This window comes from Neopsephotus bourkii, unplaced genomic scaffold (genome assembly GCF_033783945.1).
Source record: "Neopsephotus bourkii isolate Nb327-2 ecotype Australia unplaced genomic scaffold, CSIRO-AGI_Nbou_v1 NB_756, whole genome shotgun sequence".
Lineage (NCBI taxonomy): Eukaryota > Metazoa > Chordata > Aves > Psittaciformes > Psittacidae > Neopsephotus > Neopsephotus bourkii.
The window spans coordinates 2,970,886-2,988,008 of NW_026901254.1; the positions used below are offsets into that span (position 1 = coordinate 2,970,886).

The 17,123-nt window shown below is 36.6% G+C and overlaps 1 protein-coding gene across 2 annotated transcripts in view; it reads left to right on the forward strand.

Moving 5' to 3' along the window:
* The window catches only part of CSMD1 (CUB and Sushi multiple domains 1), a 1,128,271-nt gene that overhangs the window by 872,020 nt on the left and 239,128 nt on the right, over positions 1–17,123 (forward strand). For both annotated transcript variants that reach the window (XM_061354960.1, XM_061354961.1), the window contains exons 19-21: positions 2,039–2,155; positions 3,582–3,797; positions 5,152–5,340. In XM_061354960.1, the coding sequence (XP_061210944.1) occupies positions 2,039–2,155; positions 3,582–3,797; positions 5,152–5,340 (522 nt within the window). The remainder of the gene's footprint in view (positions 1–2,038; positions 2,156–3,581; positions 3,798–5,151; positions 5,341–17,123) is intronic.

Genomic DNA, 17,123 nt, shown 5'->3' on the forward strand with positions numbered 1-17,123 from the left:
TTAGCTTTGATTAATATCCTGTTCTCTTTCAATTTACTTTCTACTAAAATTTGTGAATGCTTTTTTTCGAGTTAAATCACTAATATTCAACTATTTTGTATGTATATGAGCATTAAGCTATGGAAATATGTAGTTATTTTTTCTCATTGAAAGAGAGTCTTTATTCCCCAGGTCCATCATCCACTTTCAGCATAAGTGTGTAATAGAAAATTTAAAGCCTTTCTAGAGTAGGGCCTCCAGGCAAGCAGCATACAAGGACTACACTCAGTTTCTGCTTTTTTTCTTCACATATTCAACTACATTGAATTTAGTGGTCTAAAAACACAAAATGTAACTCCTGTTATTTTAGGTAATCATTATGTTAGTGTATTTGCCTTTTGACACTCAAACCGCTGTGACCCAAATTTTTCGAATACGACAGATTTAACTGAGCATTTCGAAGTCACCAAAGTTACAACTTCAGAAATTATATCAGCAGAGTAAATCCTGAGGGGAAAAGCTTGTTGCTTTGTTTCATGCCAACAAAGAAAAAGAACCGAGTACAGAGACTCAATAGCTAAAGTTCTAAATAATATGTCATTCTTGGAATATTATAATGTCAAGGTGAAAATAGTTTTAAAAAGGATGAGCTAAATAAAACCAGATCAGTTGCGTATTTTAAATTTTAAACTAAAACTATGTAAATTGTTTGTAAATATTTAATATCTGCTTTAAGGAATGTTGCATAGTCAAACATTTTTCTTCCTTCTGTAAGTTTTACAGAAGAGGGATTTTGAATGAATGTATACTACCATTCATTTCTGACATTATGAAACAGATATCTGTAATTATGTTACTTATTATTAAGTAATGTTATCAACTGTGTGTTTACTATGGATTTAGCCATGCATATTGTCATTCACGCTTACGTGCAGAAATACATATCTGCAAGGAAAGCCAGACTAGAAACATTTATTTTCTTTCTACTTATTTTCAAATATGTATAATGCATAAATTAAAAAAAATAAAAACTTTAAAAACCAACTTAGTCTAATAAGAAGTTTTTCTTTAAAATAAAACCTGTTTGCATGTATATATGTATTTATTAAATATATATACATTTACATACAAATACCGCATGTTTATTGAAGATTTTAATCATGCATATTTGCCATCTAGTTTATGGCAAAGTATATCACCCTGCATGAGAATGACTAAAACTATCTTAAAACTTAGTTAAATATTTAGCTTATTAAAATTAAAAAGAAGAATTAAAAAGATGAACAGGAACCAATGAGTAAAAAAGCACAGCCATACTGTATTTATAAGATTAGTGAGCAATTCAGCATGAAAATCTTAAACTTTAATTAATTTGTCATGCACATTTAAGCAGCCTAGTTTAGCAAATGCTAGTATGCATAAAATGTTTCCGGGTGTCATTCATGTGTCTTTCAAAATATTCAGTTCCAAATAAATTACTTATGATGGGACAATCTGACTCTTTAAAAGACAGGAAAATACACTTTCTTTTTTACTTTTTCTTTCCCCTGACTATTGCATGAGAAGTAAAATAGGGACAAACTTTTCTGTTATTAAAAAAAACCAAAAACATTTGGTTTTGGAAATAATATTATTTCCCATAATTGAAGTAATATTTACTTTTCTAAATACGTAGTGCAAGAAAATTAGTTGCAAGATATTTGTTGGTTTTTTTTTTCGTTTACATAAAATCCCCGAATTTTATTTCTTAAATACTGCAATACTTGCAGTATTCCAGAGCCAAGTTTTCTTTAATTTTGTATTCTGGTAACCAGAGAGACTGTAGATGAAAAATAAACTCCCTTTTAAGGACTAATTTATGAAAAAACAAATTGTTGTCAAATGTGTGTGTCATGGCTTTGCATGAATTAACTTATTTTCATACTTGGCCCTAATCCTAATTTTAAGGGGAGTTCAAAAAGTGAGCTTGATTTTTTTTTTTTTTAATAAAATCCAGGACTTCAGTATGACTTCTTTTGGTTTTTCTCCTCAACATTTTTTTTTTTTTTCTCTTATTAAGCTTTATGTGGTGGATACATTCATGGGAGGAGTGGAACTGTTCTTTCACCAGGTTTTCCTGATTTTTATCCGAACTCCTTAAACTGTACTTGGACTATTGAAGTGTCACATGGCAAGGGTAAGAATGTGATATGAATTTCATATGTATATATAATATCTGTGTTTAAATACATCAAACACATACATTCAATAGAATGCCTTTCATGAACTGAGTTAAATTAGTGCTTTCTGCCACTCCTGAGGAAGAAGTTTAATTTTCCAAAATAAATAGGTTCAAATGTGGTGTTTCTACTTTGTGTTTATTTTGCAAAGGAAACATACTTTTAACAGTTACCAGAGGAAATGTGGTTTAGTCTTAAAAAAATGGGCAGAAAATTGAAGAAGTAAAATATATGAAAATAATAGTTATTTGTTAAATAGCACTAAGTTTTTCAGTGAAAGCTGTTGAGACCTTGTTGATAGCTCTTCCTCGTTACTAAGCATGAATAAACAGATTTGATCTGTGTATTAGTAACCTTACATTCTAGACTTCAATTTTTAAGGCCAAAAATGATGTATCTTTCTGTTACATATACAGCTGATTAACATTTGTGTGCACGGTTAAGCTTCCTAGCCTAATTGATAGGGTAATGTGTAAAAGAACTAAGGAAAAAATCCTAGGAAGTACTTATGATGTGTTTCATACCACTGAATCTAAAGATAATACAAATATTCCTCAATCTCCTTTTCTTGTCATAGAAAGTCTTTGTGATAGTCTTTATGAGCAATAGTCCAAGAACTGCATTGGAAGTTTCGACCATTTAAAAATCTTCTTGCAAATTGGATTTTGTGTTAAACTTTTGTGGCATTTTTAATGTAAAATATAAGAGAAGACTTTCTAAGAAGAGTGTTGTTCCCCAGCGTAAATAATTGTATTTGAAAACCTAACTGTAGTTCAAAATTTCATTCATCACTACACTGGAAATTGGCAACTAAAAAAAAACAGTCCTTTTCTTGACTCGTCCCAGAAAATATGAACCTCTGCATATGGAAGACTGTACTTGAAACTTGTACATGCTTTGTCCTTGTATTATTTTACTTTCAGAGTAAAAACCAGAATTGTTATGGAGGAAATGGAAAAAAAAAGCATGAATGCGAAATTTTAGTCACTTATTAAAGTATGCCTTTAGCTGAATAGTGAGATCATGGCAGAGATTATAAATTAGAGATGCATACAGGAACTTGAATGAAATCTATACAATACAAATTCAGATTTTTAGAGTGCTGTGTGTACAAATAACACCAAATCCTATCAGTTCTCATATGGGAGCTATTGATTTACAGTGAGCTAAACAAACATCCACACTGCACATATTGTTTGAGCCCAAATGCTTTGTGCAAGATTGTTTGGTGGGTTTTTTTCCTGAGTTTTAGGGTTTCATTCCATATGTGTTTTTTTTCTAAAAACCTTTCCATATAATGTGAGATTCACTTTTTGTGACATGTATGAAGTAAAAACTTCCTACTAAATGCTTTTCTTTTCCCCCTTTTTAATGTTTTTAAAGGTGTACAGCTGATTTTTCATACCTTTCACCTTGAGAGCTCTCATGACTATTTGCTTATCACTGAAGATGGCAGCTTCACAGAACCAGTAGCCAGGTTAACTGGCTCAGTCTTACCCCCTACAATTAAAGCTGGTCTGTTTGGAAATTTTACTGCACAGCTTCGATTTATATCTGATTTTTCAATTTCTTATGAAGGCTTCAACATTACATTTTCAGGTAAGAAATTCCATTCTGCTGAACAGAATGTTAGAAACTCTTAAACTCTTAAACAGTTAGAAACTGTTTCCAGATAATATTTTTACTTGTATAGAGCAGAAACATTATGAAGCGCTAGTAAAAAGTTGGTAGAAATCATATAGTCTCTATCATAGAAAAGTTGCTAAGGTTTATATGTGGCTAAATGATTGAGAAGGATGTTGGGGATGTGACTGTTTTAAGGAGTTTTCCCTGTTCTCAGAGAACCATCAATAGTTCTTGGAGGAAAATTAAAGGTGAGAAAAGCACTTTGGACTAACTAAATCAGAATTCAGCAGTTTTGAAAGTTAGGAATGTAAATGTGAATATTAAAAATCTCTGATAGTGTATAAATAACTCAAGATGGTAGAGGGCTAGGTAACTTGGAGAAAAATACACAAAATATTATGAATGGAAGGGGAAAAATTGTAAGCATTGAATTTTTTTGAACAAAACCAGAGTTTTATGCCCTACTTATAGCTGACATACACATAGGTAGCCATCATGTGCCACCATTTATATTAAATAACTATTTTCAGAAATACTACCAGGTACATTAAGCTTATGACACAGATGAGTGAGTGTGTTACATTATTTTCATACAATCAGAATGTGTAGTTCAGACATTTTCTAAATTTGATCTAGTCCCTCTCTATATAACAGCCCCAATCTTTTCCCATTAATTTGTTCTGTCTCTACCTGAATCATTCCTGATGCATAGTTATAAAAAAGACCAAAAAGAAAAAAAAAAAGACACTTGAGACATCTTTAAAATACATACATACATATATGTATTTTCAGTTGAGTGACACCTGTAGAATTTCTAAAAGGTGACAAATAGGAATTGGCTTATTGAGAGTGTTGGTTTACTTAGGAAGCTCAAATGCACTTCCTGAAAATGTGGGCATTGTCTTTTTATTCACCTGACCCTTTCATTGTTTTTTTTGGTTAGATTTTCTTCGTTACATAATTTATTTTTTTTAACTGTAAGTCTCTCTTCTAAAACTGTTTGGAAGTTCAGATGAGCCAAGTATTATATACAAAGGATGTAATTAAAATTAGAGTAAACCACTTACAGTATAAGCTGATTACAGCCCTTGAAATTAAAAAGAAAAAAATTTGTGGGTGGGACATGATAGATACATTATTACAGTATATTTAGCCATAGTAGATATACAGAAACAGTGCTGTTTTTTAGTAGAGAACACAATTCAGAAATATGTTTTCCAAGTGTTCCATACTGACACAAGGCGGCTAAATTAGTAAGCATTTTAAAATGTATTTTATCTTTATTTTCTGCCTCATTTATTTAGATATGACGTTTTTTTGTTTTCAGAATATGATCTGGAGCCATGTGATGATCCTGGTGTTCCTGCCTTCAGTAGGCGAATTGGTTTTCATTTTGGTGTGGGAGATTCCTTGATCTTTTCTTGTTTCCCTGGATATCGCCTGGAAGGTGCTAACAAACTTACCTGCCTGGGAGGTGGTCGGCGTGTATGGAGTGCACCTCTGCCAAGGTGTGTGGGTAGGTGGTCACATGCTTTCATTTCATTCATCAAATCGTTAATAGCACATGGCATGTGTCAGAATACTGGGCAGAGAACAAAGTGCTTGGGTTGAAAGGATTGATCCCCAAGCTGTATGAACTCAGTCAGTGCAAGATAAAAGTAATGCATGTCTCTCTTACTTGGAGAACAAAAATAAGAAAGAGGAATAGTTAGAATTGTGATAGAAAATAGTATCAAAGTGTCCTGTGAGATAAAATTTAAAACTAATTATTGAACTATATGTTTGTCATAATTAAGATATAAATTTCATACTTTGTCTTTCAGGGTAAAGAAATACTGTTTAGAGATTTTAGGTGAAAATAACCTATTTTAGAGTCCCCTGGCTTGGTTCTAAGGTGGTTGTTCTTTGTTTTTTTCATATTGTGTTCGTATTCTTGTAACTCTAAACTGGTAGCTGTGTTTTGGTTGAGTGGGAGGGGTTTGGGTGTTTTTTTTCCAGTTTATAAACTATAAACTTCATTCCAGCATTGTAAACTAATTTTAAAAATTGCTGTTAAAATCAGGAACTGTATGCTCAAAGTGAGTGAACAGTTCTTTTCTGGGAAAAGATCTGGGAGTAGATTTTACAAAATTTGTACAGTTCCTGTATTTGATTTGTGAGATGGTGTTATCACCAACATGTCAAGTGAATCTCATCATCTACTATTGACATAATGCTTCTGAAATGTCAAATAGTTCCATGCACTTCTAAATGCATTTCCTTAAGAGGGCTCTTGTTTTAAATAAGATTTTATTTCATGAAGGGAGAAACTCGGCTTCAACTTTTTTTCTTGTGTTTCTTTTAAAGGGATAGATCTCTATATCTGAAAATCGTATCACCTGCATTGTATATGCACGTAAGATGCATATAGTGTATAGTTTTCATGGAAAAAAGTAAACTATTACTAATTTTGTTTTATAAACCTGGCATTATTTAACCCATGATGATTATTTAACTCATGAAGGTATTTAACCCATGATGAAAGAAATTACAGATGAGAAAGAAACCAGTCGTAATTAGCAGAGCCTGTTGAAATAGGACAAAGGGTAATGGGTTTAAGACTAAAAAAAAGAGAGATTCAGGCTGGACGGGAGGAAGAATTTTTTTTACAATGAGGATGGAAAAATACTGGAACCTGATTCTATGATTCTATGACTGTATGATATGGAGTTTGCCACTAATTTAGAAATTCTAGATTTAAGTCTTAGGCTTTTCAGCTTGATTTGTCTTAGAAATATCACTGGCTTCTAAACACTGTTGGTCTATGAATGTTGGGTAACCAAGTATGCACTATTCTATATCACAGAATCACAGAGCAGCCCAGGTTTAAGTGACCTCAAGAGGTCACTTTTGTGGGAAGGGGAGCCTAGATTAGATTATCTAGCACCTTGTACAGTTGCATCTTAAAAACTACTGTAATGTAGCAATTCTGACATGTCTCTGGGGAGGTTGTTCTAGTGACTGACTGTTCTCACTGTAAAAGATATGTTTTCTATATTGAGATGAATCCTGTCTTGGTGCAATTTGTGTGTCTTACCCCTTGTCTTCTCCTTGTGGTTCCTTGTGAAGACAGAGCCTCTGTTCTCTTTGTAGTCACACTTTTATTGCTGCAACACTGTAATAAGGATCCTGAACCTTCTCCTGGAAGAAGAGATCTAATTCCTTCAGTCCATATTGATTTAGTGTACAAATTTCACTAGAATAATATTCACACACTCACTTTGAACCTCTCATTTTATTTTCCCTCAGTTTTAGGAGTGTTCTGCTATTCTGTAGCTGTCCATAGGTATGAATGGAAAATTCACGCCTTATGAGCTCCTGTTGCTGAATAAAACTTTTAATTGTGCAGTATTCTTATCACCAAGAATGTTTACACAGGTCCCATTTCTTGTTGCAAGGGTATCTGAGACTTTAGAGTTGAAGATACCATCTTACCTCGAACAGGAGTTCACACAAAGACTAGTTCTTTCTCAAAAGAATGAAAAGAAATGACTTGTCCTGTGTCGTGGCTTAAACCTAGCCAGACAGCTTGTTCACTCACTCCCCCCCTTCTTGCCCTCCCCCTACTCCTGGAGGGATGGAGAGGAGAATCAGAAAGAATGCAACTCGCACAGGTTGAGATAAGAACAGTTTAGTAACTAAGGTATAACACAAATCACTGCTGCTACCACCAATAATAATAATGATAAGGAAAATAACAAGGGAAGAGAATACAACACCTCATCACCAGGTGACCGATAATTCACCACCCCAGCCCGACCAAGCACCGACCCATACCTCCTCCAACCCCGCAGTCCTAGCCCTTCCGGGTAACTCCCAGTTACATCCTGGGCATGACGTGCTGTGGTATGGAATACCTCTTTGGTCAGTTTGGGTCAGGTGTCCTGTCTCTGCTTCCTTCCAGCTTCCCCTCCTCCCTGGCAGAGCATGAGGCTAACAAAGTCCTTGGCCAAAACAAAACATCATTGTTACCAGCTCTGTTCCCAGGCTGAAAGTCAAAACACAGCACTGCACCAGCTACCAAGAAGGAGAAAAATGACTGCTACTGCTAAACCCAGGACATCTTGAAATCAGCTGGCTTTAGAGTATATATTCAGAAGTTAAAGCTAGTCTCAACTCAGTGGCACAAATTCATAAGTACATTACTAGGTTCAGTAGCCTCTTGGTTATTTCTTCCTTATTATCATTTCTACACATCAAACTCATCTACATGATTTATACACATTAACTTTTTATATTAACAAAGATTTCTTTGGCCCTTCTAGGACACATGATGACATATACTTTCATGATTCTTTTCATCAGATTCAGGGTGAAAGCCTTTCAAATTTAATTGCATTTGATTTGTAAACTACACATGCACACAAGCACAACTGATTTGTACCACAGAATTAGTACTTGATTTCATCTGCTGGTAATAAAAAAAACAAACCAACCAACATGGTTTCTGAATGTATTGCCATTCGCCCTTCTCCATCCAAGTAAATAATTTCAAGTCCTTCCTTCAGGGTTCTTCTCCAACATATTCTGAAATTTTTGTCATCATAGAACCACTTGGGCCTTTTCATCATTGCTTCTCCTTTGAAGAGTTATTTTCCAAGTGAGGCAGAACCAGAGCTTGGGAGATCTGTTTATCCTAGCATCATGACCCTGACATTTTTAGTCCAAAACTTTGAGTCCCATGAGTACTGCACTATCACCCTTTTCACTGGCCTGTTCATGCTGCAAAGGTAAATGGTCTTCCCCTGAACTTCAAAGATCTTTATTTGAGTACCTGGAGGGTGTTTGGTGCTCAGAATAAGACAGCATCCCTTCTTCTTCAGTAAGGACTCTCCTTTTCACAGTAAAAAGACACTGCCAAGTCTATCTGCAAAATTAGGTAGACATTCATAATCAGGTGTCCTTGAAAATCTTTTTTCCCTGTGTCAACCCTTCACTCTTTTGTCTTTCTAATTAGAATTATTTTAGTTCTTATCTCAGTTCTGTACCTAAACTGGTTATGCAGTATTATTGTAGGCCATCACAGTTTTGAAGACTCTACCTAGAGCTTCCCTTTGGGTCATCACTCCTTTTCTAAATGTGTGCTCCAATAGGATCTCTCCCTCCTGTCAAGAAAGCCATTTGTGCCTACAGCTGTCTACTTGCTAGTATTTAATGAGAAGAGTTTTACTGTTAACAGTTAAAAAGTGTGGATAAGATCCAGGCCCCTTGGCTTGACTCCCTGCACACTGTTTAAAGAACAGACACGATCATTACACAAGGTAATGTCAAATTCCCCCAATCCTGGAAGATTAGTTGTTTTTTTTTTTTTTTAATCTTAAAGCTGTGCTGCTCCTATGGAAGGAGTTACTGTGTGGTGAGCACTTTGTTTACATTGACATCATGTGGCTTTTCTGGAAGACCCATTCCCTCCACCTTTTTATATCTACTGTAGAAATTCCAGGATTGCCAGTCTCCTCACGGAGAATTGTGTGTTCCTGAATTATTTAAAAGAAAGGTAGTGGAATCATTTATAAAGAAACCTCATTTACTGTAAAAGCTTCCTCAAAAGCACTGTGATGGCTTCCCTGTCAAATGTACTAGTAGCTGGTATCTCCAGATAAGGCAGTGCAGTCTCCTTTCACACAAGCACACTATTTCTTACTTTTCTGGACACAGTGATTGCATTTGGAAGAGCTGTCCTGCAGTCTTTACTTAACTGATGACACTCCAGCATGTATCCTACAGTAAGGAATTTCTGCAGTTACAGTATAAAGGACATTGACAGTCTTCTGAAGGAAAAAAATCCTAGCTGGCTACCTTTACGTAAGTGTTTTTTAATAAATGTCTAAATGTACATTCACAGCAACCTCTTTTACTCCTCTCCTCAAAATTTGTTGTAACTGAGAGGAATGAAGAGGGTAATGCTCTGCTGCTTTTTTGTGTGATGCACAAAATTATTAGAGATAGGAGCACATTTCCATAGATAATGTCAACGTAAAAATACCCTCCTAGCAATCCTGGCACGAGGTTACTTTGAAAACAAACATGCACATTTCTTGAAGAAGAAATGTCACTGAAATAGCCCATATCTTGAGGTTTGAGAGTACTAATATAGGCAACTGTTTATTTACTGTTCTGAAGCAGCTTGTCACCTATAAAGTTGTTAACATTATCATCTGGCACATTACTGTAATTGGCACATTCGTCTGTGTGTTGTAGGTTTAATCTCCCAAATTTACTTCTGAATAATTTAATTATAATTTTAAATTACTGGTTTTCTGTTTGTTGCTGTGCTTGTGTGGGGGAAAAACCAAGCTACTGAAGTACAGACAAGCTTCTCATGATTATCCTTTGTCTAGTTGAGTTTTGAAAACAAAAAAAAAAATTTTTCCTTCATTCATTGACATCTCATCTCATCCTGTGTTATTATTCATTGTTTTGTTAGTTATCCCTTCAATTACTATTCCTTTTTCCCCAGAAAAATAAAAATTTTTTTTTTTTTTCCTAAAAACATGCATTTGATTACTAATTGTGGTTATGATGGGTTACTGTCACTACTTCCACATGCATAATTTATTCCCATTTTATCATAGAATCATAGAATGCTTAGGGTTGGAAAGGACCTTATGATCATCTTCTTCCACCTCCCCTGCCATTGGCAGGGATCATAGAATCATAGAATGGTTAGGGTTGGAAAGGACCTTATGATCATCTTCTTCCACCTCCCCTGCCATTGGCAGGGATCATAGAATCATAGAATAGTTAGGGTTGGAAAGGACCTTAAGATCATCAAGTTCCAACCCACCTGCCATGGGCAGGGACACCTCGCTCTAAACCATTTCACCCAAGGCCTCGTCCAACCTGGACTTGAACACTGCCAGGGATGGAGCATTCACAACTTCCTTGGGCAACCTATTCCAATGCCTCACCACCCTAACAGGAAAGAATTTCTTCCTTATATCCAATCTAAACTTCCCCTGTTTAAGTTTTAACCCATTACCCCTTGTCCTGTCACTACAGTCCCTAATGAAGAGTCCATCCCCAGCATCCCTATAGGCCCCCTTCAGATACTGGAAGGCTGCTATGAGGTCTCCACGCAGCCTTCTCTTCTCCAGGATGAACAGCCCCAACTTTCTCAGTCTGAACAGCCCCAACTTTCTCAGCCTGTCTTCATATGGGAGGTGCTCCAGTCCCCTGATCATTCTCGTGGCCCTCCTCCAGACTTGTTCCAGCAGTTCCATGTCCTTTTTATGTTGAGGACACCAGAACTGCACACAATACTCCAAGTGAGGTCTCGCAAGAGCAGAATAAAGGGGCAGGATCACCTCCTTCGACCTGCTGGTCACACTCTTTTTGATGCAGTCCAGGATATGGTTGGCTTTCTGGGCTGGAAGCGCACACTGAAGCCGGCTCATGTTCATTTTCTCATCGACCAGCACCCCCGAGTCCTTCTCCGCAGGGCTGCTCTGAATCTCTTCTCTGCCCAGCCTGTAGCTGTGTCTGGGGTTGGTCCGACCCAGGTGTAGGACCTTGCACTTGGCATGATTAAACTTCATGAGGTTGGCATCAGCCCACCTCACAAGCATGTCAAGGTCCCTCTGGATGGCATTCCTTCCCTCCAGTGTATCAACCGAACCACACAGTTTGGTGTCATCAGGAAACTTGCTGAGGGTGCACTCAATCCCACTGTCCATGTCAGTGATGAAGATGTTAAACAAGACTGGTCCCAACACCGATCCCTGAGGGACACCACTTGTTACTGGTTTCAGGCCGGACATTGAGCCATTGACCACAACTGTTTGTGTGTGGCCATCCAGCCAGTTCTTTATCCACCGAGTGGTCCATCCATCAAATTGATGTCTCTCCTATTTAGAGACAAGAATGTCGATGCCTCACTCTAGATCATGTTTTCCACGGCAGTGTCCAACCTGGCCTTGACTACTACCAAGGATGGAGCTTTTATTTGTCATTGCAAATTTGCAAATTCATATATATATATATATATATACTTATTTCATATATATATGAAATATAATATATTTATATGATATATATATATGAAATATATAAATATATACTTATTTCATGGTTCTGTGAACGGAATTGCCAGAGCATACATCCACACTCTTCCCAGTTTTCCTTCCAGCAATAGCTCTTTTTCCTCTACCTATAATTACGTAATTCTTTTTAGAGTTTCATTTATATTTCACAGTTGGCTACTTTTTCCTGACAACAAAGTCCAGTTTTTAATGGTTTGGTCCCCCAGAATTACAGAGCCAAGAGTATAGCTCATGGGCAGTCATGGAGCTCGGCAGATCCCCAAAACTGTGTGAATCTCAGACACTAAGTGAATACTGGAGTCTAGAAATGAGGTGGAAGAAGACTGTAGTCTGCTGAAGTCCCTCATTCTGAGGCTAATGCCTGCCTAATTGAGGCAGCCATATTCCTGTTTCTGCTGCTATCTTGTCACTAGCCTTTTAAACAGGAATCACACTATTTGTCTGGGAAATCTATTAATAAGGCAGATTTCCTTGGTGTCATCTAGCAAACCAGGACTATGCTTTTAATCCTACTTTTCTTACCTTGCAGTTTGCTTAAAGTCCAACTAGTCAGGAGCTTACTATCACTATGTGAGGTTGTGTTACTGTTCAAAAAGGAATTGGAAGACTCATAGGTTAAGAGAAGAAGCTTTCCTATAAGTGATTCTATGATTCTATGATTCTATAAGTGGTTTCTTTTTTTTTTAATTGAATGTAACAATTCAGTGAACAAATGCAATGAATACTAGAAATAGATGACTCGGGAAGATGCTCCCTCTCAGTGCCTTACTCCAGAGGTTTCACTGTCACGGTTCAGAATGCTGTCCCTGGCCTTATGAATTTTATTTTACCATCTGCATACTGGCACGGCTTTCTCATAGAATCATGGAATAATTTAGGTTGGAAAAGACCTTTAAGATCATGGAGTCCAACCGCAACTGCCAATTCCAAGATTGACCTATGTCCTAAGTGCCATATCTATACATCTTGTATATACTTCCAAGGATGCTGACTCAACCACTTCCCTGGGCAGTAGGTTTCAAAGGCAGTTGCCAGTACTGAGAGAAATTAAATGCTGCTCTGATTAATTTTTATTTTTTTTTTTATAGCAGTGACAATATCTTCTCAGGCTTGTCAGGTAGTAAGTTATGTGGAAAAAAGAGAAATGTGATATGTAACAAGATACATGTTTCCAGATGTGCGTGGCTGATAAGTAGGGGCCTAGAGTTTAGACTGCAGGGTTGAACACACACATCTGATGTACACCTAAATCATCTCCTGCATAGTTTTTGATAGGTGACTTTATCATTTGCAGTGATCCTTCAACAGGTGAGGATTGAGCCTGTCAGTTTTGGCATTCCTTTATAGTGGATTATGATATGCTGATGAAATTCTGAAAGAAGGGAGACATTTCATTCTTTCCTTTGTACTTGGCAAAAATGTGCTGTTCACTGATTAGTGAAGGCAATGTGTAGAAACCTGAGCAGAGATGCCTTTTTAGTTGCAAGATACAGTGCCCAAGTGTAGGTACCTTCTCTTTTCAAAAAAGTATTTCAGAAATTGCTAGTTCACCCCTTTGGATTTATCAACCTGAGAGGGATACAATGAAGGCTCTGATAGATAAGGCTCTGCTATAAGAACAGTTTAGGTACCAAAAAAAAAAAATATATACCATCATATTCTGACTGTAAAATTAATTGCAAAATAGGAGTATTAAGATTATAAGACAAAATAAAAGTGAATATTTGGTTGTATTTACTAATAATTTTCTTTTAACTCCTTACCATGTTGGCTAATGGGAATGGCCTTTACCTAGTCTATCTACTCAGCATTATGGCTGAAGAGCTACTTATTATTAGAGATGGTTGTTTTCCCCTGTTCACAAGGACATGTAACTGAACACTTTGACTATCTCTTCCAGGTTTTAGGCATTCAGATATCACATGATATTTGTAAGGAAAGTTTGAACTAGTTTTTCATCTCTCCTTTCTGAGATTGTCTTAAGATTTTCACTCAGTTACTTGACTTGCACACTGCTACTGTCTATTTGTCTGGCCTTTCCCTGCTTACTCTGTCCTTAAGAAACCGTGATAAATTTTACCTAGGATTTATCATGAAAATACAATTTTTACACTAAGAAGTGTATACTGTATTCATTTCAAACTAGCCTCTAATGATAAGCATCGCATACAGTTCAAGCATTAATACAGTAAACTTGGGTTTGAATGCTGGGTTGTTTTTTTTTTAATTGGTTTGGGTTTTAACCTGCATTATGTTCCTGTCCTCCATCAGTCATTTCAACTGTATGGAGTGTTTCTAAAGCAAGCTGTGAAACACTTGAAGGGTAAAGCTGAGAAGAAACAGCGACTTACTGTTTTCATTTCATACTTAAGTGGTGTTGCTGCTTTACTAAATTTTACATGGTACTTGATTTTTAATGGTGCATTAGTACAGTATTTGAGTAAAATCTTCACTGAGGCATTTTTTCACTGGTATTCACATTAATATCACATTAATTTATCATATTCATTTGTTATAAGAAATACTACATGAATAGTTAATGATAGGGTGTTACAATAAATTGCTGACACTCTTTAATAAGCTGTTACTTTTAAGTAGTTTAGTTAGTATTCATTGCAAAATCATCAATTATAATTAATATACTTTGTCATGCTGTAGCATTGAGTTAATTTCCATTGAGATTGAAACATAAGTGGGAACCTTGTTAGCCTGAGTAGTACTGGAGATTTCTATGCTACCCTAGAGATCTGACATTCATTGTTTCCTTTAAATTCTTTGTAGCATAAAATTTGAATTTGAGATCACCTTTAGAAGTCAAACTATGTCTGAAAATTGCTATTCATTTTTAGCTAGCGTTTAGGCAGAGAGAGTTCTCACTTAAGATCTGCTTATCAGCAAGAAATCTTATATAATATCAGTGACTGAATCTCTGAACCTTCCAACAGTTGTAAGGATGTGCATGTATCCAGATTCCACTGTATTTCAGAACTCTAAATGCTGTCACGTTTAACTTGTTAGATAATTAGGTTGTTTTCAATTTCATACAATGTATTTAATAATGTTATTTAATAGATTTTTAACAATTTTTATTTCTTTAATATATAACATTGCATTTTTATAAATACCAGTGAATGTTTGGTTTTTTCCCCCCTCATTTTTGTGTCAACATTGGCATTCTCGAAGATTTGTTTGAGTTAGTGCTTAAGCCTTAGTTTATAGGAATCCTCAGAATATGATGCAATATAATAATTACAGATTTGAGCTGCCTCTATTTCAAAATTGAAACTTTAATATTCATGAATCACTAAAGCAAATTTCAGCTGCTGAATAGTGAGCACTCTGACTATTTTCAAAAGCGTGATTTGTATGAACCCTTAGTTACCTCATAGTGTGACCTGGCATGAAATTTCAATTGCCTATAGTCAGAAGGAATAACGATTGTCTCTGGTCACCCTTTTCATAGAATCACAGAATAGTTAGGGTTGGAAAGGACCTTAACATCATCAAGTTCGAACCCTCCTGCCATGGGCAGGGACACCTCACACTAAACCATGTCACCCAAGGCTCTGTCCAACTTGGCTTTCAACACCGCCAGAATGGAACGTTCACAACTTCCCTGCTCAACCCATTCCAGTGCCTCACCACTCTAACAGGAAAGAATTTCCTCCTTATATCCAATCTAAACTTCCCCTGTTTAAGTTTTAACCCATTACCCCTTGTCCTGTCATTACAGTCCCTAATTAAGAGCCCCTCCCCAGCATACTTGTAGTTCCCCTTCAGATACTGGAAGGCTGCTATGAGGTCTCCACTCAGCCTTCTCTTCTTCAGGCTGAACAGCCCGATACTTCATATGGGAGGTGCTCCAGTCCCCTGATCATTCTCGTGGCCCTCCTCTGGATTTGTTGCAACATTTCCATGTCCTTTTTATGTTGAGGACACCAGAACTGCACACAATACTCCAAGTGAGGTCTCACGAGAGCAGAATAAAGGGCAGGATCACCTCCTTCAACCTGCTGGTCACACTCCTTTTGATGCAGCCCAGGACACGGTTGGCTTTCTGGGCTGTGAGCACACACTGCTGGCTCAGGTTTCTCATCGATCAACACCCCCGAGTCCCTCTCTGCAGGGCTGCTCTGAATCTCTTCTCTGCCCAACCTGTAGCTGTGTCTGGGATTGCTCCGACCCAGGTGTAGGACCTTGCACTTGGCTTGGTTGAATTTCATAAGGTTGGCATTGGCCCACGGTGCAAGCAGGTTGAGGTCACTCTGGATGGCATACATTTACAGAATGTGAATGCTAAATATTTTTTCTTCATAAGATAAATAATGTAGGGATGTTATCGTCATGGCTTATTGTTAGGTGATATTAGAAGAAATACACAAAAATCTCAAAAAAAGCAAAAAAAAAAATGCCCTCACCTTGGATTCTGCTATCAATCCCCTTGAGGCTAATTAAAATCATAAGATTTGTTTTGTGAGCCTGAGTTGTGTATTCTGTCAGGAGCATATGGATCGAAAACTAATTAAGCAAACCTTGTAAAAGGCTTTACCTGCTGTTTAGTCATTCCTTTCCTACTCCTTTATTCTTTGCAAGGCAAAGGTACAGAAATATATGTAACAAAAGGATTGTTTTCAGCAAGGCATTTCAGTAAGGTTCATAGTGAGGTATTCTAACCTCACCATCATCATACAGGGGATGCTTAAAGAATGTTGAGGGAGGCTTACATACACATCCTTTAGTAGTTCAGTCCATAGCTGATGACTTACTTGAAATCTATTTTAGAGAAGTAAACAAGGAGTGGGAAAAAGAGAAGAAGAAAGAGAGAAAAGCGAAAGCCACTCTTCAGGCATCAGCTGGGAGGAGGAAGGAGAGTCCCTAGACAATTATCTCTCCAATAAAGGTAGCGGAAACAATGATGATAGTAATGACAGGAAAGAGAAAATACTCCTACTTTCTCCCTAGAACAGATGTATTTTTCAGACCTTCTCAAGCTGCTCTTATATAGCTTATGATAATATTAACACTGAATGGAGCATGTGAGCGGGTGATGCAGACTATATAGTAGTTAAGGTTTGTGCATATATTTTTTGTGTAATATTTCTTGTGTATTAGCATTATTATCTGTTCATTATCTACTAGGCTCTATTTCAGTATGAAGTTACAGGCTAAAAGCCACCAGATTTGGAGCGATGTTGATCTCAGTGCAGAGTTACAGGCT